At 48.0% G+C, this 23797-nt stretch overlaps 3 protein-coding genes across 3 annotated transcripts in view; 2 read left to right on the forward strand and 1 right to left on the reverse strand.

The window, feature by feature from the left end:
* The window catches only part of LOC133023271 (keratin, type I cytoskeletal 13-like), a 4623-nt gene extending 1999 nt beyond the window's left edge, over window positions 1-2624 (forward strand). The window contains exons 4-8 of the mRNA XM_061090261.1: window positions 1-120; window positions 370-495; window positions 587-661; window positions 1998-2146; window positions 2501-2624. The exon at window positions 1-120 is cut by the window's left edge and continues 42 nt beyond it. Coding sequence (XP_060946244.1) covers window positions 1-120; window positions 370-495; window positions 587-661; window positions 1998-2146; window positions 2501-2624 — 594 coding nt within the window. The remainder of the gene's footprint in view (window positions 121-369; window positions 496-586; window positions 662-1997; window positions 2147-2500) is intronic.
* Window positions 2625-10680: 8056 nt separating this feature from the next.
* On the forward strand, window positions 10681-15099 carry LOC133023096 (keratin, type I cytoskeletal 13-like). The gene is made up of 9 exons (XM_061090044.1): window positions 10681-11187; window positions 11925-12007; window positions 12396-12552; window positions 12857-13018; window positions 13109-13234; window positions 13816-13890; window positions 13976-14121; window positions 14958-14987; window positions 15048-15099. Exons 1-9 carry the CDS (start codon window positions 10681-10683, stop codon window positions 15097-15099), a joined length of 1338 nt encoding a protein of 445 aa, XP_060946027.1.
* A 1121-nt stretch (window positions 15100-16220) lies between these two features.
* si:dkeyp-113d7.1 (uncharacterized protein LOC407709 homolog) lies at window positions 16221-22838 on the reverse strand. Its single transcript, XM_061090043.1, has 3 exons — window positions 22729-22838; window positions 20122-20789; window positions 16221-19264 (listed from the first exon to the last, which is right to left on the reverse strand). The coding sequence occupies exons 2-3, from the start codon at window positions 20587-20589 to the stop codon at window positions 18125-18127; spliced, it is 1608 nt and encodes a 535-aa protein (XP_060946026.1). The 5' UTR covers window positions 20590-20789; window positions 22729-22838; the 3' UTR covers window positions 16221-18124.
* Window positions 22839-23797: the final 959 nt, after the last annotated feature.

Here is a 23797-nt window from a genome sequence, read left to right on the forward strand (position 1 = left end):
GTGGAGGTGGACGCCGCTCCGGGGGCGGACCTCACGCAGGTCATGGCGGGAATCAGAGAACATTATGAGACCATCAACGCCAAGAACAACCGAGAGCTGGAGAGCTGGTTCCAGAACAAGGTGAGGAGGGTTAGAGGTCACGAGAGGTCAAGCCCTCCTTCTGTTATCGTGTCCGTTAGCGTGTCTGTTAGCGTGTCTGTTAGCGTGTCTGTTAGCGTGTCTGTTAGAGTGTCCGTTAGAGTGTCCGTTAGAGTGTCCGTTAGCGTGTCTGTTAGCGTGTCTGTTAGCGTGTCTGTTAGCGTGTCTGTTAGCGTGTCTGTTAGCGTGTCTGTTAGCGTGTCTGTTAGCGTGTCCCTGTGTCCCCTGCAGACGGAGACCCTGAACAAGGAGGTGATCACCCAGACGACCACGCTGCATACGTCACGCTCCGAGGTCACGGAGGTCAAGCGCTCGCTGCAGTCGCTGCAGATCGAGCTGCAGTCGGCGTCCAGCATGGTGAGCGTCATGTGACCCGGATCAGATCTGAGAGTCTCACCACAAAATACCAAAAGCAGGGTTTTATTTTGAAAGTCTGTTTCCTGTGCAGAAAGCGTCTCTGGAGGCGACTCTGGCTGAGACTCAGAACCGGTTCTCCATGAGGCTCAACGGGTTCCAGCTGCAGGTGATTGGTTCTAAAGCTCAGGCTGACGAGTCCTCTTCCTCATCCTCCTCTTCCTCTGCTTCTCTTCCTCCTCATCCTCCTCTTCCTCATCCTCCTCTTCCTCTGCTCCTCTTCCTCCTCTTCATCCTCCTCATCCTCTGCTCCTCATCCTCTGCTCCTCATCCTCCTCTTCGTCTGCTCCTCATCCTCCTCTTCATCCTCCTCTTCCTCTGCTCCTCATCCTCCTCTTCCTCTGCTTCTCTTCCTCCTCATCCTCTGCTCCTCATCCTCCTCTTCCTCCCCTCATCCTCCTCTTCCTCTGCTTCTCTTCCTCCTCCTCCTCCTCTTCCTCATCCTCCTCTTCCTCTGCTCCTCTTCCTCCTCATCCTCCTCTTCCTCATCCTCTTCTTCCTCTGCTTCTCTTCCTCCTCATCCTCCTCTTCCTCATCCTCTTCCTCTGCTCCTCATCCTCTGCTCCTCATCCTCCTCTTCCTCCCCTCATCCTCCTCTCTTCCTCCTCCCCTCATCCTCCTCTTCCTCATCCTCCTCTTCCTCTGCTCCTCTTCCTCCTCTTCCTCTGCTCCTCTTCCTCTGCTCCTCATCCTCCTCTTCCTCTGCTCCTCTTCCTCCTCATCCTCCTCTTCCTCATCCTCCTCTTCCTCATCCTCTTCCTCTGCTCCTCATCCTCTGCTCCTCATCCTCCTCTTCCTCCCCTCATCCTCCTCTCTTCCTCCTCTTCATCCTCCTCTCTTCCTCCTCCTCATCCTCCTCTTCCTCCTCCTCTCTTCCTCCTCTTCATCCTCCTCTCTTCCTCCTCCTCATCCTTCTCTTCCTCCTCCTCTTCATCCTCCTCTCTTCCTCCCCCTCTCATCCTCCTCCTCATCCTCCTCTCTTCCTCCTCTCATCCTCCTCCTCTCTTCCTCCTCTGATCCTCCTTCTCATCCTCTTCATCCTCCTCTCTTCCACCTCTGATCCTCCTCCTCCTCTCTTCCTCATCCTCCTCTCTTCCTCCTCTGATCCTCCTGCTCTTCCTCCTCCTCATCCTCCTCTTCCTCCTCCTCATCATCCTCCTCCTCTCTTCCTCCTCTGATCCTCCTCCTCATCCTCCTCTGATCCTCCTCCTCATCCTCCTCCTCCTCTCTTCCTCCTCTCATCTTCCTCCTCATGCTCCTCTCTTCCTCCTCTGATCCTCCTCCTCATCCTCCTCATCCTCCTCTGATCCTCCTCCTCCTCTCTTCCTCCTCTCATCTTCCTCCTCATGCTCCTCTCTTCCTCCTCTGATCCTCCTCCTCATCCTCTCTTCCTCCTCTGATCCTCCTCCTCATCCTCTTCATCCTCCTCTCCCCCCCCCCCCCAGGTCTCCTCCCTGGAGGAGCAGCTGCTGCAGCTGAGGTCGGACCTGGAGCGTCAGGCTCTGGAGTACCGGACGCTGCTGGACATCAAGACGCGTCTGGAGCTGGAGATCGCAGAGTACCGGAGGCTGCTGGACGGAGAGGCCGCCAGCAGGTCAGAGGCAGAACTACACCTCACACACCTGCTTCTTACAAAGAGCAGAACGACGAACAATCATAAACCAGTAGTTAGTTAGTTAGCTAGTTAGCTAGTTAGCTAGTTAGCTAGTTAGCTACAGGTGGTTAGGACGCACACAGAAAAACACTAAACTGATGTTAGGTGTCGATTCGGATATATCAGTATTTTGTAAATGTTTATGTTGTAACTAACATTTTATTAATTAGTTATTAAGTAACTAGAATCAGTGTAATGAATAAGTACTAATTGGACAAATTAAGTAACAATAAAGACACACAGGACATGATGTCACTCTGACTCCTCTGTTTTCTGATTGGTCGACAGCATCAGCACTTCCTCCTCCTCCACGACCACGACGACCAAGCGGGTGGTGACGGTGGTGGAAGAGGTGGTTGATGGGATGGTGGTGTCATCATCGTCTCAAACGTCCTCCGTCTCCAGCCAGAACCGCTGAGGTGCAGCCGGGCGCCGCCATCGTGGTCATGTGACCAGAAACAATAAAATCAGTTCAAACTGTCACGGCGTCTGTTTCCTCTTCTTTCTGTATCGTCAGAACAAATCATGGTTCAGAAAATGATAATTAAGTTAGGTTAAGTTAATTAAGTTAATTAACCCCAACCCTAAAGAGGTCTTTAAATAGAGAATCTGGACAGGAAAATAATAATTATTATTATAACTACATGTATCCTTATGACTACATGTTTTATCATTGTTACTACATTATGTATTTTATAGAGTTGATTTTTCTTTTGTGGTGACGTCTGTGTGAGCGTGTCTCTGAAAGGAGTAACCATGCCGCCCCCTGCTGGTCGTCCCGGGGACATTCCTCTCGGCTCCGCCCTGTGATTAAAGCGTCTAAATGGCCGCCGGTGTTCTGGCAGCAGCTGCTGTCGTACACGCCTCTTCACGCCCGGATTCAGGTTTGATGGATCATCACCGGGAGATGATCCTCATCAGCCTCTGGACTTCGCTCTAATAAAGAATCTTTCATCTCGTCAGGAAACGCCACGACAGACGGCACCATGGGAATTTAACTTGGTTGCTTTTCTCATGCAAAGATTTAAAGGAAGAAACTAAATATTTCTTCTAAGAGCACAGATATAAAAAAACATGGATGATTTTCAAAACATTTATCAGATACTTTACCATGTGAATGTAGTAAACATCCTGCAGAGCTGCATGAGTACGGAGGCCTGGAGGGGACAAATGGTTCTTATACCACGAATATCATCATATACCAATGAGGACATTTAAAACCAAGAGAATCAAGACTTTACTCTCAAATATAAACTTCATATACACAGACTAGTATAGCCAGTAAAGTGATGGAGGGCAGACTGAGGTACACTCATGCAGGGAAAGTCACCCCCCCCCCCTCCTCTTCAGCATGGTGTTATGAAGCTGAATGTCCCTGGGGACACAGGACCTCCTCAGCCTGTCTGATGAGCAGGACAGGGACAGGAGTCTGACACTGAATCTGCTCCTCTGTCCGATGAGAGTTCTGTGTAGTGGCTGGTGCTCGTTGTTTAAGATAGTCCGCAACTTACTCAGGGTCCTGCCTATAGGGTTGCCAAATTCCGGGTATATTCAAAGTTGGAAACTTTCCATGGGAATTAACGGGAATATATGGGAATTAACGGGAATTAACGGGAAATGTTGTGGGTAATTTATACTAACTGTATTTACCTTGTCATATACAGACATAAATATAAACATTTTGTTGTGTCATAGGCTGATTTGAGCCCTGAGGAAACTTTGAGCACTTGACTATATGCTTCTGCATCGTTGTGTCATTCTTAACATAGGTCTTTGCACAGTATTTGCAAATGTACACAGCCTTTCCTTCTACATTGGATGAGGTGAAATGTCTCCACACATGAGAGAGTGCACGTGGCATTGTTCTGTAGAATAAGATGAGAAAAAAGTTTGTAAAAAAACACTAATGCAATGCCAGAGATATAAATAGTTAGCCAAACAATTGGAATCGTCTGTAAACATATTTTACAATTGATGGATAAATGAATGGAAATAGTCTAGATGAACAGATGAACAATCCTCAATCAGCATGCTAATATATTTTCCCAGTAATATCATGGAAACTTACCTGACTAGTCCTTCACTCTACAGCAGGCCTCAGTAGCCCTGCTGTAGAGTGAAGCATGCTGGGAGTTATCTGTGCATGTGATGGAAGAATGACCAGTGGAGGGTTGGAACTCAACGTTCCATTCCCGAGCTTAATATTCCCGTGGAAAGTTTCCGGAAAGTTTCCGGAAATTTACCGGAAAGTTTCCGCCCCTTTGCAACCCTAGTCCTGCCCCCCCGTCACTGTTGTGAGGCAGTCCAGATCAGAGCCAACAACAGCTCCGTCCTACCTCACCAGCCGGTCCAGTCGCACGCCCCCCCCCCCCCTTCTTCACGCTGCCTCCCCAGCACACCACAGCATCAAACAGGACGCTGGCAACAACCAACAACCGACTGGTAGAACATGAGCAGGAGCTTGTTGAAGATGTTGAAGGACCTCAACCTCCTCAGGACGTAGAGCCGGCTCTGACCCTTCCTGTAGATTGCATCCACCTTGGCTGACCAGTCCAGTTTATTGTCCATGTGTACTCCTAATTATTTGAAGGTGTTGATCACCTCCACACCGACCCCCTCGATGGAGACTGGAAGCCGAGGAGGCTGAGCCCTCCTGAAGTCCACCACCATCTCCTTGGTCTTAGTGGTGTTCAGCTGCAGGTGGTTGTTCCTACACCACTGCACAAAGCTGTCCACCTGGCTTCTGTACTCCCCCTCCTGGCCATCCCTGATACATCCCACAATAGCAGAGTCATCAGAGAACTTCTGGATGTGGCCTGACTCTGAGTTGTAGGTGAAGTCCGATGTGAACAGGGTGAACAGGACTGGTGAGAGCACGTCCCCTGTGGAGCCCCGGGGCTGCACAACACCGTCTCAGAGTCCTTCAGCCTGACGAACTGTGGTCTCTCTGTCAGGTGGTCAGTGATCCAGGACACCAGGTGGACGTTCACACCCATCTACAGGAGCTTGTCCCTCAGTCGGGGGGGCTGGATGGTGTTAAAGGCACTGGAGAAATCAACAAACATGATTCTCACAGCACATTTCCCCTTGTCCAGATAAGAGTGTGCCCTGTGCATCAGGTAGATGATCTCACACGCCCACCTTCTCCTGGAAGGCATTCATGGACCAACATGGACCAAACAAGAAAATCTCAGTAGACGTTAAATAAATGTTTGTCCAAGATGTTTCCGTTATTTCCGGTCGTTCTTATCTCACTGATGTTCGTACAAAGATCTCGTCAAACAGCAAAATGTTCTGACGTGTTTCAAACGTTTAAATAAACTCAGTGAAGCGTTGCTGCTTTTTCTTCAGTGTTTAAAGTTTCTCAGATTCTATGAAAACTTGAGGCTTCATGAAAATGTGAAACAAGTTCTTACAAACGCTGCACAGCTCTTACATCAGCTCGTTTGAATTAAATGGAGAGATGACAGATTGTTGCATACTTGTTCGGTTCAGCAAGAGTCCAATGACTGTCAGTGGCTTGGTTCGGCTGATCAGAGATCGGCTGCTTCTGCCTGGGGCAGCGTGTCGACCTTTCAGCTGGAGAAGACGGATCCAAATGACATTTTGATTTAATAGAATTCAGCCCCTCCTCCCCCTCCTCCTCAGGCGACTGTTACATAACCGTCGACCTTATCATAAATATAATTGTTTCATGATGTGACAGTTCAGAGCAGCAGAGTGAAAACACTCATTTAAAATATAAGATGATATAATAATCAACTCAGGTCCCGTTTCACCGACAGTTAGTCGCTGTGATGGTGTGAACGAGTATCTGAGCACGTACTTGTACTTATTGTTACTACAAGTTTCACAGCAGTGACTGAGACGCACTCGAACACGAGTCAGAGGATCAGATCCGTCCGTTGGGACTCGGAGACAAAACGAAATGTTAAACCTCATTGTTGGTGTAGATTTACAGATGGTTGATACTTCAGCCTGAGTGAGTAATCCAGCCCATGAGCAAGGCACTGAACTCCGTGTGATCCCGACTGCACCTGGATCACGGATCACTCCTGAACTCGCTGGATAGAACCTTCCAGCACTTTGGTCCAAACTGAAGAATCTTGATCCCAGAGGATCGGAATCAGACTTTTTCTCTGGTTCTAGTGTGAAATCCACTGTTGAGATTTGCAACAACTATCGGACGAACAACTAAACTTGTGACTTGTTGAACTTGATACGACAGCTGCGCACAACAGAACAACCACAAGGGGGCAGTAGTGGTGGTTCTAGCTTGTATGCTGCTCCAGTCACTCTTTGGTTCCTCTGACACGTCCACACCGACACTGAGCTAGCTCCTTCTCGTAGTTCGCTGCTAACTCCAGCTCCGGGAGTTGGTGTGTGTCGTACATTACAAACAATAAAGCAGAATTATGATATCCCATAATCCATGAGATTGATCCTTTCCAACCACTTCCTGGTTCTTCTTGAATGAACCTGGTGTCAATATAGTGTTGTGATTTATAGTAGTTTCTGTCTTGTATGTTTGTATATAGTATTTTAATATGATAATATAGTGTAGTTCTACTGCACCATCCCATTGGATATCGTGAGCATTTCCATGGTAACAGTGAGCTCCACCTACACCTGAGTATTGTGGGTAGTGTAGTAAATAAAATAAGTTTTTCTTAAAACTCTAAAAACTAATGTCTATTCCGAAAATAAAAGGCAGGATTTTATTTCCGTTGTTTATCTTCAGCAATGAGTGAAAAGTGACATTTCTTCGGATTAAACTTCGCGAACCGATTCACCAGTTGAACCCTGAACTCCGAGTGAATCAAAGTGACAGGATTCAGGAACAGTTTGAATCTCTTGAGAAACAGCAGTGATGGAGCCTTGAGCTGCAGGTATAGAAGTCCATATAGAAAGTATTAATACACACATACCTGCACACACACGTGCACAGACCTGAGGCGACCAATCAGTGCAAAGGGCGTCTCGCATGTTCAGGGTGAACAAGGTTTAGCTTCAGGGTCGAAGATTCAACATGTGAAGGCAGATCACATGTTGAAGCTTCAACATGTGATCTGCCTTCACATGTTGACGCTTCAACATGTGAAGGCAGATCACAGCCATCAATCAAACCCCCCCACTCTCCAGCTCGACAGATGAAATACAACTTCACACACACTCATCTAGAAATCTGCTGAGAAGAAGAAACACTCTTCATCGAACCTTCAATCTTATTTCACTTTGTAAATCCCCGTACACAAAACCACGATGCACAAAACCACAATGCACAAAACCCCGATGCACAAAACCACGATGCACAAAACCACGATGCACAAAACCACGATGCACAAAACCACGATGCACAAAACCACGATGCACAAAACCACGATGCACAAAATCACGATGCACAAAACCACGACGCTCAAAACCATGACGCTCAAAACCACGACGCACAAAACCACGACGCACAAAACCACGACGCACAAAACCACGACGCACAATACCACGATGCTCAATACCACGATGCTCAATACCACGATGCACAAAACCACGATACACAAAACCAAGGTGCACAAAACCACGATGCACAAAACCACGATGCACAAAACCACGAGACAAAAAACCACGATGCACAAAACCACGATGCACAAAACCACGATGCACAAAACCACGATACACAAAACCAAGGTGCACAAAACCACGATGCACAAAACCACGATGCACAAAACCACGATGCACAAAACCACGATGCACAAAACCACGATGCACAAAACCACGATGCACAAAACCACGATGCACAATACCACGATGCTCAATACCACGATGCACAATACCACGATGCACAAAACCACGATACACAAAACCAAGGTGCACAAAACCACGATGCACAAAACCACGATGCACAAAACCACGATACACAAAACCAAGGTGCACAAAACCACGATGCACAAAACCACGATGCACAAAACCACGAGACAAAAAACCACGATGCACAAAACCACGATGCACAAAACCACGATGCACAAAACCACGATGCACAAAACTGTGATGCACAAAACCACGACGCACAAAAGCACGACGCACAATACCACGATGCTCAATACCACGATGCTCAATACCACGATGCACAAAACCACGATACACAAAACCACGATGCACAAAACCACGATGCACAAAACCACGATGCACAAAACCACGATGCACAAAATCACGATGCACAAAACCACGACGCTCAAAACCATGACGCTCAAAACCACGACGCACAAAACCACGACGCACAAAACCACGACGCACAAAACCACGACGCACAATACCACGATGCTCAATACCACGATGCTCAATACCACGATGCACAAAACCACGATACACAAAACCAAGGTGCACAAAACCACGATGCACAAAACCACGATGCACAAAACCACGAGACAAAAAACCACGATGCACAAAACCACGATGCACAAAACCACGATGCACAAAACCACGATACACAAAACCAAGGTGCACAAAACCACGATGCACAAAACCACGATGCACAAAACCACGATGCACAAAACCACGATGCACAATACCACGATGCTCAATACCACGATGCACAATACCACGATGCACAAAACCACGATACACAAAACCAAGGTGCACAAAACCACGATGCACAAAACCACGATGCACAAAACCATGATACACAAAACCAAGGTGCACAAAACCACGATGCACAAAACCACGATGCACAAAACCACGAGACAAAAAACCACGATGCACAAAACCACGATGCACAAAACCACGATGCACAAAACCACGATGCACAAAACTGTGATGCACAAAACCGTGATGCACAAAACCACGATGCACAAAACCACGATGCTCAAACCACGATGCACAAAACCACGATGCTCAAACCGCGATGCACAAAACCGCGATGCACAAAACCGCGATGCACAAAACCACGATGCACAAAACCACGATGCACAAAACCACGATGCACAAAACCACGATGCTCAAACCACGATGCACAAAACCACGATGCTCAAACCACGATGCACAAAACCACGATGCACAAAACCACGATGCACAAAATCACGATGCACAAAACCACGATGCTCAAACCACGATGCACAAAACCACGATGCACAAAACCACGATGCACAAAACCACGATGCACAAAACCACGACGCACAAAACCACGATGCACAAAACCACGACGCACAAAACCACGACGCACAAAACCACGACGCTCAAAACCACGATACACAATTTTCAGTGTTAAATCCTATGGGAGGGAACAGAAATCAGTCTGTGTCACCATGACAACAGGTCGGAGGAAGTTCAATGAGTCAAACATTAGAGGATTTTAAAGTGACTGTTGAACACGCAGCAAACAAACCAGTGATTAGATGAACAAAGTGTCAAAGATGAACTGGTTGCTCCTCTGAGTCCGAGGAGAGTTGGATGAACACACAGCAGAACCTGCAGGAGCTCTGAAGGTTCCGTCTGCACTGGGTCCAGCAGGTTCTGAACCTGCCAGAGGAGGAAGGTGGACCGGGCCTGGTTCACCTTCCTCTCCACTCTAAAGAACCCGAGTGCTCACAGACTGTCTGATCATGGACAGTTTAGTGGGGGGGAGATGTTCATCAAACAGAGACCAAAGAACTGTGTTTCCCTGGCATGGCTTCTAAAAGAGCCCATGGTCTTCAGAACCTCAACGAGGCGTTACCCTCGGACCTGTCGGTGTAAATCCTAAAGACAGATAAGCTCGATGTGGATCCTCCCTGGAGAACCCACCTGGGCCTTCACAGTGGAGTCCAGCCTGTGTGGACAGAGCTCCACCAGCCACGCTGACCTGCAGTGGAGAATCCTGCATGTTGTGTGTGTGTGTGTGTGTTATGAACCAGACAGAATCTCTCAGTGGAGAATCCTGCATGTTGTGTATGTGTGTGTGTTATGAACCAGACAGAATCTCTCAGTGGAGAATCCTGCATGTTGTGTGTGTGTGTTATGAACCAGAGAGAATCTCTCAGTGGAGAATCCTGCATGTTGTGTGTGTGTGTGTGTGTTATGAACCAGAGAGAATCTCTCAGTGGAGAATCCTGCATGTTGTGTGTGTGTGTGTTATGAACCAGAGAGAATCTCTCAGTGGAGAATCCTGCATGTTGTGTGTGTGTGTGTGTGTGTTATGAACCAGACAGAATCTCTCAGTGCTTCTCAGCCTGAGTCCGGTTCCTGTTCCAGCTGCTGCAGGAAATATTCAACAGGTTTGGAGAAACGCTTTCTGAGCAGAAGTTTCTCCTCGGGCACAGAAGAAGCTGAGATTTTAAAAAGTGATTGATTGATTGAATAAAAACCTCTGGAGCCGCATCCCACCTGTGGGTGGGTGTGGCTCTTTGACTCTGCCCCCCCGCCTGAGCAGCAGCTTTAAAAAGGAGCGACCTGATCGTCTCCTCACTCGTTCCAGAAGACAGACCACTCCTGTCTCCTTCTTCGTCATGGCAACTGCACTCTCCTTCTCCGGCGGCAGCATGTTTGGGCGCTCGTCCATGGGCGGCGGCCTGAGCTCCTACAGCATGGCGGGCGGAGCCGGAGGGTCTGATGTTAGAGTCTCTCAGGCCGGCAGGAGCTTCTCTTCAGGCGGCCGCAGCTTCGGCCTCAGAGGTGGAGCAGGTTCAGCTTTCGGCGGTGGTGGAGGTTTCGGCGGTGGTGGAGGTTTCGGCGGTGCTGGAGGTTTCGGCGGTGGTGGAGGTTTCGGCGGTGGTGGAGGTTCCGGCGGTGGTGGAGGTGGTGCGGGGGCAAATGAAAGCCTCATCGGCAACGGGAAGTTCACCATGCAGAACCTGAACGACCGCCTGGCCACCTACCTGGCCAAAGTGGCGGTGCTGGAGAAGGCCAACGCCGAGCTGGAGCTGAAGATCCGACAGTTTGTGGAGAGCAAGGTGGGGCCGTCCACCCGAGACTACAGCGCCTACACCATCAGCATCGCTGAGCTGCAGGGCAAGGTGAGGAAGAGGGGCATTCTGGGAAAGATTCTGGGTAAGATCTTCCTTTATTAGTCCCACAAGGGAGAAATTAGCAGTGGTACAGCAGCAGAGTCAAAAGGCTTCAGTTAGTAATAAGTTAGATGCAAAACTAAAGTGTGAGGAAAATATTAAATACACAAAACATATGAATGGGATTGAATTTATAGTGTAAAAACAGGAAAAAGTTCACTGTGGTAATTTCAGCTGTGGATCTTCAATCCACTTTTTATTTACTCAAAAAATAGAATAAAGACAAAATGTTAAAGTACAGAAAACTAAAACTGCAGAAGTTGTTTTTTGATCTAACTCATAACTTTGAGAAAAACTCAAATGGAATGAAATGTCAGAACTGTTGAGGGCTGAATACGTCGTCTTCTATCTCATAACTGGACAAAGTTTTCCATAAATAACCAGAATTTTAAAAGATCCTGATTCGGAGCTTCTGCAGGTCGACGTGATCCACGTGAGTTTAGTATCGGTTGTTTTTTATGATTCTAACTGAAACTGAAGAAGCTTCATGTTCAGTGTTGAATATAATTCAGAAGTGACAACACGTTCCTGAAAGTTCATTTTGTACATGAGGACAATAAACCAGCTGTTTTCACATGTATGGAACAGGAAGGAGTACAGATGTTAACACGTGTGTTTTTATAACATTGTGTGTTTTTTCTCTGATTCTGTGAAAATGTATTTTATGTGTATTTGTGTGTTTTCAGATCCAGGAAGCCATCATGATCAAAGGATCCATCCTGTTGAGCGTGGACAACGCCCAGCTCGCTCAGGCCGACTTCAGACTCAAGTCAGGAACAACTTTCATTCTCTTTTCTCGTCATTTTAAATAATATATATCTTTAAATGTAATTTGACTTGACTCTAGAAAGTCTCTGCACCAGTATCACCTGAGCTCTGCAGCCCCAGCGCCCTCTGCTGGCTGCTGAGGGAACAGCAGCAGGTGGAGGACGGAGCTCAGATCACAGGGGATGAAATTACTCATGGGAATAGTTATGAATATACATAATAATACTTTGAACTATATATATTCAAATCATTATTGGGTAATAAATGCTATATCCTCTCAAATTTTACTAGATTGTTTTTTCACAGGTTTCATAGTTTTAAATCTTTTTGAATATTATTTGATCCAAAAACAGCATCATTAATATTAGTAAACACCTGTTTTCCTGCAGGTATGAGAACGAGCTGTCCATGCGTCAGTCGGTGGAGGCCGACATCTCCGGGCTGAAGATGCTGCTCGGGGACATGGGCGTGGCCAAGGTGGACCTGAGCATGCAGATTGAGAGCCTGAGGGAGGAGATGGTGTACACGAAGAAGAACCACGAGGAGGTGACCACGCCCACTTCAGCTTCATCACTGACCACTCTGATCAGCTTTACATCATGTGACATCATTAGTCACGTTGAAGAGACTTTTCATTTTAAAAATCTTTGAACCCGATACTGCACCGTGACATTTGTAGACATGTCTACACGATATTTTTGATCAAATTTGACGATAAAAAGTCAAAAGTCCGTCACCTGGAAAACACTAAAGTCACCCTGAGACCGAGAGTAACCCTCAAACAGCCCTAACACAAACCCTATAGAAAGACAAGCACACACACACACTTACCTTCTTCACGCTCCTGCAGGACCTGATGTCCATGCGGACTCAGATGAGCGGCCAGGTGAACGTGGAGGTGGACGCCGCTCCTCAGGAGGACCTCACCAAGGTCATGGAGGAGATCAGAGAGCACTACGACGCCGTCGCCGACAAGAACCGCAGAGAGCTGGAGTCCTGGTTCCAGTCCAAGGTGAGGAGGAGGGAAAGCATCAGTTACAGAGGAACATGAACAAACCTGCACGTTCTCACTGGTCTGTTGGGTTCTTCCTCCTCGTCCCAGTCCGAGGTTCTCAGTCAGGAGGTGGCGACCGCCGAGGTCACGCTGAAGTCTACGACGTCGGCGGTGAAGGAAGTGAAGAGTCAGCTCCAGGCTCTGGAGATCCAGCTCCAGTCGGAGCTCAGCATGGTGAGACCAGTGTGAACACAACCAGTCAAACATGAGGTTAGGTCGTTTTCATTGTTTACATCAGAAGATCCTGCTCTCTGATTGGACATAAACCAGCGGGTGGTCATATTGAAAGAGGTTTGTCAGAAGTCCTCTGCCTTGTATAGAGTTCAAAGACCAGAACTTGAGTTTTGCTGTGATTTAATTGTATTAAACTTTTGAATAAAAGCATATTTGATTGATATGGTGAAACGAAGCCAACGGACGGATCCGGAGCCGAGAGGTCGATGAAGAACCGGAGCCGGGATCTCTGAGGAACACAAACCTGCTCTGAACTCACAGCTTCCTGAGTTTTATCCTCATTGAGTCGAGCAACTAATATTACGCTTTCTGGGTTAAAAACTGTTTATTATTTTATAGTGAAGTTATTAAATAAATACAAAGGGTTAGGGTTAATGAGAGGAGTCGTCAAGAGATTCATGTGAAAGGAGGAAACACTGTGGGAAAAATAAGTTCTTTATCAACTACTCAACCACAGCAGAGCAGGAACCTATCAACTGTTGCTTGTGTCTCACGTCCTCTAACATGTCCGTCTCCTGCAGAAAGCATCTTTTGAAAGCACAATGTCCGAAATCCAGGCTCGCTACAGCATGCAGATGAACGGATACCAGATGCAGGTGAATAGTTCTCCACGGTCGAGGTCGATAGTAAAGTGCCTCAGCTCGGTGGAGGCCTCGGCACTGACCCTGAGTTTCCCTGCAGGTGAGCATGCTGGAGGAGCAGCTGGTGGAGCTGAACGCTGACATGGGGAGACAGTCCCAGGAGTACCAGCAGCTGCTGGACATCAAGACCAGGCTGGAGATGGAGATCGCTGAGTACAGGAGGCTGATGGACGGAGAGGGACTCGGGTGAGAGGAGATGCACACCTTCTGTCCAACATGGCCGATTCTTATATTAAAGAGAAAACAGAAAGAAAAAGAACCAGCAGGGGGCGACACCTCTGATAGTTTCTATAGAAAGTGACTTCTCTCTTTATAACGTCAGTAAACATTCAGGAGTTTCTGTCTCAGTCTCTAGTTTCAAGTCTTCTTCAAACAGCTGATGTTCATTTAGTGAATTATGATCATTTAGAGTCAAACAGACCATAAAGCACCGGAAGTGTTGGGGGGGTACCACTGTGTGATTGACAGCTTGTGCCGTCCAATGGGTGCAGGTGGGCGTGTCCTTATTCATCGTCAGACTGACCTTAGTAACTCTTCGTTATATCTGCTTCTTCCTTTTTAACCATGTGGTCACGTCACTGTACCTCCATGACCAGCAGGTGTCAGCGTTAGCGTTAGCTAACCCTAACCCTAACCCTAACAGCTGCATTTAGTTACCATGGTAACATCATGATGCATCACTAGCAGCATCAGCACCTTCAGGCACAGTACTCCACAGTACTCCACAGTACTCCACGGTACTCCACAGTACTCCACGGTACTCCACAGTACGCCACGGTACTCCACAGTACTCCACAGTACTCCACAGTTCTCTGGTCTGAGGAACCTTTCACACCTGATGTTTAGAAACACACACGTGAAGCCTCCTCCAGACTGACCTGTTAAAAAGCAGCTTCATGACTCAGGAGATCAGAAGGAACCGTGTTAGTGAAGCTGAGAATAAAAACATCCTGGAGTTGATGAAGTCCACTGAAATGTTCCGGCCTCACAACTAAACCAGTTTCTCATGTTTTGGTTCTTAGATCTGCCAGCATGTCGTCCTCCAGCATGTCGTCCTCCAGCATGTTGTCCTCCGGCATGTCGTCTGACAGCTTGTCGTCTTCCAGCGTAAGCACAAAGGTCATCACAAAGGTGATCACAGAGGTCATCGAGGAGACCGTCTGAGACCGGCTGCACGTCGGACCGGGGGCGGAGTCACATCTCATCACCGTTTCCTGCTGTACTTCAGACCAGTCACAGAATGAATATAACTTCTTGATGTCAACAGCTTCTGTCTGAATAAATCTCGACTAAACTCAAAGTGTGTTTGAATGTTTCTGAAGAGGGCGGAGCTTAAAACCTCAGCATCAGCGACATCAGGATACAAACTAGAACCTGATGAACATGTGAAAAACTTCTCGTCTACACGTTCGGTGCAAATTAGTTCAAATGAACAAACACAAACTAAATCAGACGAACACACAAGTTCCACCGACTTGTTCCTGAAGCTTCAACCACATCCACACGTTGCTCTAAACACAGGAGGTTGGTTTGAGGAGCTCACTTTGTTTTTTAACTCGTACTCACAAACAAAACATTTCAAAAACACTCAGGGAAAAAACACGTCTCGTTTAAAAATGGCAAATGAGGTGAAGCCTTTACCCAGAATCCCCTGCACTGTGCTGTGCGGTGTTGGCTGGTTACAGAATGCAGATGTTCATCCTGCTCGATAATTCACCTGCAGAACAAACACAAGAGAACAGAGCAGCTGGAGCAGCTGAGCTCTTCATCATCGTCATCGTTATCATCATCTTCATCATCATCTTCATCAGCTCAGGGGAAACACGGACAGACTAACTTTACGATAAAACCAACATGAGACAACTTCAACATCTTGAACATTTGCTAAGATGCTAATGTGTTAGCATCTTAGCATCCTGTGTGTTAGCATCTTAGCATCCTGACAACAGACGTTGTTTCGATCGATCCACAAGCTGCTCAGCCAGTTCCTAAAGTTAGCCTAGTGTTCAGTGAGAGGTACTACACCATAGAGTGGGCCCAGTTTCCCACAATGCAATGTGAACACTTGTGTAAACAAAAAATGTAAACCTCAAAATTAACAACAGTCGGTTTATATAAGAATCTCTTCCTTGCGTAATAATGAGTATTCAAACCTTCGTTATGATGCAGAACAAAAAGTTTCCTGTTACGTTTTTATATATATATATACATATAATATATATAAATCCTTCCTGCACAGAATCAGTTTGAATATGAAGAAACAAAACAAATAAACAAAGCAGATGTTCCATTAGTTTCTTTAATAATTCTCTTCAGTACAGATGCTGCATCACCTTTACCTGTTTTGCTGCTGTTTTTTTAAGTTTTATCTTTTTTTAGGAATAACTATCAATAGATTAAACACAGTGAGCGATCTGCGAGGAACAGCTGGAATGATTTCATTTTTCTGCTATAAAAACTTAAGGAATGTCGTATCAGCCGATTATCAAACAACAAAAAGATCCCGATCGATCAATACTGGTCCATAAAAAATATCAAAATTATACATAATTTTTACCAACACAGTAACAGAGTTAACATCTGCGAGTAAAATACTAAACTGGCAGCAAGTACTGAAACAGAAGAAGTACTGGCACTTTGATGTACTCAGAGTCAAAGTACTTTTACTGCGGAGGAAACTGAACCAGGACTCGTTCGCCTGTTTCACGTTCTGAGTTGAAAGTGTTGTGACCTCGGACAAGACGGTGATGGAGGAGTAAAAACTTCTCGTTTTATCGGAATGTATTTTTCTGATTCGAATCAGAAAATAAACAACAAACATCCACAGTAGTAAATAAAGATGGATGCCGTGACGGTTCCCTAAAGTGAAGCCAAATCATCTTGATCCATCAGTATTGGTCATAAACTCCTCCTCCTCCATGTTAGCAGATGGGACACGGACCAAGCTAAAACATAAAGTGTAAGACGTTGTTTATGTTTAGTGATTTAAGTACGTTTGATACATTAAGTGTTTGCAAACGTAACTTCACTCATTCTACACTCATCCGTTCAAACCTGCTGCTGCGTCTCCACGTGACCAGATGTCACTTCCTGTTATGCAAATTAAAATGAACATATTTTCTGTTCACAAAGTTTCGAAAGTCTTACGATGACTGTGTATGTTCCACAATTACATAATTCATTGTTTTACTTCAATGAAATAGTTAAATGGGATCTATATGAAAATAATACTGTAAATAAACCAGTGAGAAAAGTAAAAATACTTTGGTTCTGGTTGTCATAGTGACAGGACACGCTCACACTGACAGAAGTATGTGGACACGTGGGACAGACAACCTCAGGCTTCTGGAATATTGATCTGTTAACACAAACACACGTCACATGACCATTAACATCCACAGGTCATGTGATGTAAACAGGATGTAGATTGTCTCCTCTGCAGCTGGTTGCTTAGTAACAGAAACTCCTCTGAAAAAGGAGCAGGGATGTGTTTTCTGGTCGTCGAGTCATGTGACTGATGAGAACCAATCAGGAAGAGAACGTCTGCGTCATCATTTACTAAAGTCTCAGTTTCTGTTCAGACTCAAACACAAATCAGAGTTTTCAAACTGAAACGAGACCAGTTTACACCGGTCTCTGATCCAGAGGCTGGAAAACTCCACCAGGCGTAACCATAGCAACAGTGATGGTGTAAAACTATATGTAACCGTGAAGACGAAGCATCAGATGAACAGCAGGTGTGAACAAGTAACACTTTGTGAAACTCTGGATCATTCACAGTGAACGAGGTTCCGCTCAGTTTCACTAAAAACATACAAAAGGAAGTTTCTAAACTTCAGACATGTTTGTGCTTCTGTTTCAGTGAAGTACTTTAAAAATAAGTACTGAGAAAGAGACAGAGAGAGAGACAGAGATCCCACTCTGACCAGTTTACAGATCATCTACAAACCCCTCAGTCACTCAGTCGCTCACACACAGTACAGAACACGTGTGCACGCACACACACAGACACACACAGACACTTGCATAAGAGCAAATCAGTCGGTCCACCCTGCCACATATATAAAGAGCACAAAAGGTATTAAAATGTAAGAAAGAATTCATAAGGAAAAAAATGTATAGATAGCATTTATAAAAAAAAGGAATAATACTTTGTTTTTCCGCAAGGTTAAAGGGTACGGACATTCTCTTAACTACTGTCACTCCCCACGGTGCTGCTGCCGCTGCTGCTGCTGCCGCTGCCGCTGCCGCTGCCGCTGCCCGTGTCCGCGTGTTCTCGTTTGTGGATCTGCTCGTGTGCTTTGAGGTGACCCGATTGGCTGAAAGTCTTTCCACAGTGGGGGCAGGCGTACGGCCGCTCGCCCGTGTGGATCTGCTGGTGAGCCTTCAGGTGGCCGAGGCGGCCGAAGCTCTTGCCGCACTGCGTGCAGCCGAACGGCCGCTCGCCCGAGTGGATCTTCTCGTGGGTTTTTAACACGCCGGAGTTGCTGAAAGTCTTTCCGCACTGCGAGCAGGTGAAGGGCTTCTCGCCGGTGTGGATCTGCACGTGGTTGCGGTAGCTGGTCTCCTTGGTGAAGCTCTTGCCGCAGTGCTGGCAGCAGTACGGCCGCTCGCCCGTGTGGCTCAGCTGGTGAGCCTTCAGCTCCTTCGACTGGCCGAAGCTCTTCCCGCAGGTCACGCAGATGAACGGGCGCTCGCCGGTGTGCAGCCGCTGGTGTGAGCGCAGGTCGTCGGCCTTGGTGAAGCCTTTGGGGCAGTGGGCGCACACGTACGGCTTCTGGCCCGTGTGAATCAGCTGGTGTCGCTTCAGGTTTCCCGCCTGGCCGAAGCTCTTGCCGCACTGCGAGCAGGTGTACGGGCGCTCGCCGGTGTGGATGCGCTGGTGGGTCTTCAGGTTTCCCAGCGTGCTGAACTTCTTCCCACACTGCGTGCAGCAGAACGGCTTCTCTCCCTGCATGTTACGAGGTTTCCTCACCGTCAGACTCTGGCCTTTGCTTGTGATGAGCAGTCTCCCTCCCGTCTGCCCGGGCCCGGTCGCCTCCCCGGACGCCTTCCCGTCCACTGCTGGCTGCAGCTCGTACAGAGCCCCGCCTCCAAACTCAGGGTCCAGTTTGCCAGCACCGTCCGCGAGCAGGGTGTCAGGGCGGAGCTTGTTGAGCTCGGTGCGGAGCTCGGCCATGTGGATGGACTCCAGGGCGTTGTGCTGCAGGTAGGTGGACATGGCGTTGGATTCTGGGTACTCTGACTTCAGGGCGCTCAGCTCGGTGGTGTAGTAACACTGCAGGTCCACATGGTGGTCCGACTTGATGTACTCCAGCGTGTCCGTTACCTGCAACGAGAGAACGAGACGCTTCAGTCACTGTGTTTCATGCACCGCTGGTCGTGGTCACGTGACTGATAAGAACCAATAGGGAAGAGAATGTGGGCGTCTGTGTAATTGTTTACAAACGTCAGTGTGTGTTGGTCCAGAGCAGCAGCATCACCATAGCAACAGTACATTTTCACACGTTCAAACATCCAGACAGAAGCAGCAGAGCGACCTGAGTAAACTCTTTGCTCTTGTATGTCTTTGATCTAAGTTTTTTCTCTTCATCAAGACTGAATATTCTAAAATACCGACAGCGAGATACAGACCCGTCGTCAGAAACAACTTCGCAGCAACAACTCGCAGAACTAATGTTCCAAATGTAACGGAGCAACTTTCAAATGGACTTTTTTCTTCTTTGCATTGAAAAGGTAAGAAACAAAAGGTCTGATGAACTCATTTTAGCAAAGTGTTTGAAAACTTCACTATTTCTTCAGTTATTAATACTATTTGAATTATTTTATTTTGAAAGTGAAGCAAAGTGGTGACCCTGTTGGCAAATCATTTCTTTCCGTTTCAGCTACGTCAGTTTTCTTTGTACAGAGTCGACTAACGTAATCTTAATCTTATTATCATGACCTGATCCCTATCTGATTGGTCCAAAGGATGATATCTTATCATAAATATATATAACGAAACATTGACCAGAGACATAAGAGCTGCGTCTCAATTCAGGGGCCGCATCCTTCGTCGGCTGCAGTCGATTGCGTCACAGCGGCGCCACTAGATGATGACTAGGCGACTCCTCAGAATGTTTCCGTAGCTGTGTGGCGGCTGTGAAGGTGAGACAAGCTGGGGACGCATGAGGGCTCCATCATTACCTGGGAGATGTAGTCAAACACGGAGCTGGGCTCGTAGTGCGACTTGTAGTCCAGCTCCGTGACGTCGCTGTGGTCGAACGCGCCCAGGTGGTGGTTGCCGTGGAGACCGTGATGCTCTGCCTTTATGTAGTCAAGGCCGCTGATCTCCATCTTGATCTGGTCCTGGCCCAGCTCTGCGGTGGACAGGGACTGGATCTCCGACAGGTCCACGGTCCTGATGGGCTCCAGGTCTCCGTCCTCCGGCTCGCTCTTCACACACGGCAGCATCACCAGCGGCTCGGCGACTTCTGCCGCCAGCGAGCTGAGCGTGGGCGTCGGGCAGTCGGAGGAGAGGAGAGCTAGAGAGGGCGGGGGGGCGGAACCGGCGGCCCCGGGTCCACAGTCCAGTGAGGGGTCCAGGGGTGGGGGGGGGGAGCTGCAGTCAGGGGGCAGACCAAGACTCAAACACTCGCTCTCTAAGTCTGTCATGGTGAGGGGCGGAGCTTATCCTCCTCACCTCGCTCGGGTCAACACCTGAAGAATAGCTGAGGACCACCGTGGTCGTCCTCCTCCCCGACGCCTCCACTCCCCCCTCTGTCCCTGCAGAGACCTGCCAGAGGGGAGGGGCTGGGGGCGTGTCCCTGACTCCTCTGGGAATCAAACGCGGTCAGCGGCCACACCTGACCAGGCTGTGGAGACACAATGGAGATCACAGTCAGTTTATATTCATCATGTCAGTCGCCATCTCTGCACATTCACACCTGAGGCCACATCGGCTCCGTGCAGGAAACAAGACTCTGATCCAAGTAGAAAGGAGTGGCCTCCGTTCCCTGAGCTCAGCCAATCAGCTGCTCAGACACAGTGTGACATCACATGACTCTTCATCGCTCAATCCAGCAGCCAACAGATTAAAGAACAAGGTACTTCAAGTAATGTATCATTAGAGTATTAGATCATTCGAGTATTAGAGTATTGGATCATTAGAGTATTGGATCATTAGAGTATTGGATCATTAGAGTATTGGATCATTAGAGTATAACGAGTATTGGATCATTAGAGTATTAGATCATTAGAGTATTGGATCATTAGAGTATTAGATCATCACTCCTCCCTCCTGATTCCTCCCTCCTTCTCTCCTGATTCCTCCCTCCTTCTCTCCTTCTTACCTTCCTCCTCTCCTGATTCCTCTCTCCTTCTTACCATTAGAGTATTAGATCATTAGAGTATTGGATCATTAGAGTAATAGAGTATTGGATCATTAGAGTAATAGAGTATTGGATCATTAGAGTATAAGATCATTAGAGTATTAGACCATTAGAGTATTAGATCATTTGAGTAATAGAGTATTGGATCATAAGAGTATTAGATCATTAGAGTATTAGATCATTTGAGTATTAGATCATTAGAGTATTAGATCATTTGAGTATTAGAGTATTGGATCATTAGAGTAATAGAGTATTGGATCATTAGAGTATAAGATCATTAGAGTATTAGACCATTAGAGTATTAGATCATTTGAGTAATAGAGTATTGGATCATAAGAGTATTAGATCATTAGAGTATTAGATCATTTGAGTATTAGAGTATTAGAGTATTAGAGTATTGGATCATTAGAGTATTAGATCATTAGAGTATTAGAGTATTGGATCATTAGAGTATTAGAGTATTGGATCATTAGAGTATTAGATCATTAGAGTATTAGAGTATTGGATCATTAGAGTATTAGAGTATTGGATCATTAGAGTATTAGATCATTAGAGTAATAGAGTATTGGATCCGGTCTTTGTCTCAAAGTCCAGGTTCTTCTCAGAGTGTTCACCGTGCGCGACATGAACAACCTGAATCTTTTCTGTTATGATTCTATAGACTGAGCAGCGGCCTACACACACACACACACACACACACACACTCACACACTCACACACACACAGACACTCACACACACACACACACAGACACACAGTGTAAACAGTGGAACAAAGCCAGCGGGAGCAGCAGCAGCAGCACCGGGCCGGTGTACCTGCTGCCCCGGGTCAGGTAGCCTCCTCCCGGGTCAGGTAGCCTCCTCCCGGGTCAGGTAGCCTCCTCCCGGGGCAGGTAGCCTCCTCCCGGGGCAGGTAGCCTCCTCCAGGCCGCACAGCCTCACAAGCTGTCGGTGATTTATTGTCAGTTTCACATCACATCTGAACTTCCGCTGGAAACGACCCAGCTGTACCTGTCAGCGAGGCCCGGGAGGGAGCGAGGAGCAGCGGCTCCACAAAGACAGGGCAAGGTGCCATGAGTAGCTGCAGCAGCTAGCCAGTGGCCATCTTGTTTATCACAGCCCGCTGAGCTAGCTGCTGCTAGCTGCGGAGCTAACAGCGGAGCTAGCTGCTGCTAGCTGCTGCTAGCTGCCGTAGCGGGGGAAAGTGAGAGTGAGCCGGGGAGCAGCAGCGGGCAGCCGCGGGCAGCTACCCGGAGGAACGCAGCGGGGAGCGGCCGACTAACAAAGAAAGAGCCCGGCGGACAGAGCCAGGCCGCCGGGACACTAGCGGGAGGACTCTGTCAGAGAGCCCGGTAAACAGGCAGGAAACCGGGCTGCACCGGAGCCGAGCTGCGGGACTCGACGCGGGGAGAGCGGCTCGTTACCTGCGGGAGGTCCGGGTCATGGCCGCCTGTCCTCGGGTCCGTCCTGAAGCTCGCTCCGCTGGAGCCGCCACGTCCACCTCAGCGCAGCAGCCTCCTCTCCTCCTCTCCGGATTCCTCCCTCCTTCTCACCTTCTCTCCTCCCTCCTTCTCTCCTCCCTCCTTCTCACCTTCTCTCCTCCCTCCTTCTCTCCTCCCTCCTTCTCACCTTCTCTCCTCCCTCCTTCTCTCCTCCCTCCTTCTCACCTTCTCTCCTCCCTCCTTCTCTCCTCCCTCCTTCTCACCTTCTCTCCTCCCTCCTTCTCTCCTCCCTCCTTCTCACCTTCTCTCCTCTCCGGATTCTTCCCTCCTTCTCTCCTCCCTCCTGATTCCTCCCTCCTTCTCTCCTCCCTCCTTCTCACCTTCTCTCCTCCCTCCTTCTCTCCTCCCTCCTTCTCTCCTCTCCGGATTCTTCCCTCCTTCTCTCCTTCTCTCCTCCCTCCTGATTCCTCCCTCCTTCTCACCTTCTCTCCTCCCTCCTTCTCACCTTCTCTCCTCCCTCCTTCTCTCCTCCCTCCTTCTCACCTTCTCTCCTCCCTCCTTCTCTCCTCCCTCCTTCTCACCTTCTCTCCTCCCTCCTTCTCTCCTCCCTCCTTATCACCTTCTCTCCTCTCCGGATTCTTCTCACCTTCTCTCCTCCCTCCTTCTCTCCTCCCTCCTTCTCACCTTCTCTCCTCCCTCCTTCTCACCTTCTCTCCTCCCTCCTTCTCTCCTCCCTCCTTCTCACCTTCTCTCCTCCCTCCTTCTCTCCTCCCTCCTTCTCACCTTCTCTCCTCCCTCCTTCTCTCCTCCCTCCTTCTCACCTTCTCTCCTCCCTCCTTCTCACCTTCTCTCCTCCCTCCTTCTCTCCTCCCTCCTTTTCTCCTCCCTCCTTATCACCTTCTCTCCTCTCCGGATTCTTCTCACCTTCTCTCCTCCCTCCTTCTCTCCTCCCTCCTTCTCTCCTCTCCGGATTCTTCCCTCCTTCTCTCCTTCTCTCCTCCCTCCTGATTCCTCCCTCCTTCTCACCTTCTCTCCTCTCCTGATTCCTCCC

This window comes from Limanda limanda, chromosome 17 (assembly GCF_963576545.1).
Source record: "Limanda limanda chromosome 17, fLimLim1.1, whole genome shotgun sequence".
Lineage (NCBI taxonomy): Eukaryota > Metazoa > Chordata > Actinopteri > Pleuronectiformes > Pleuronectidae > Limanda > Limanda limanda.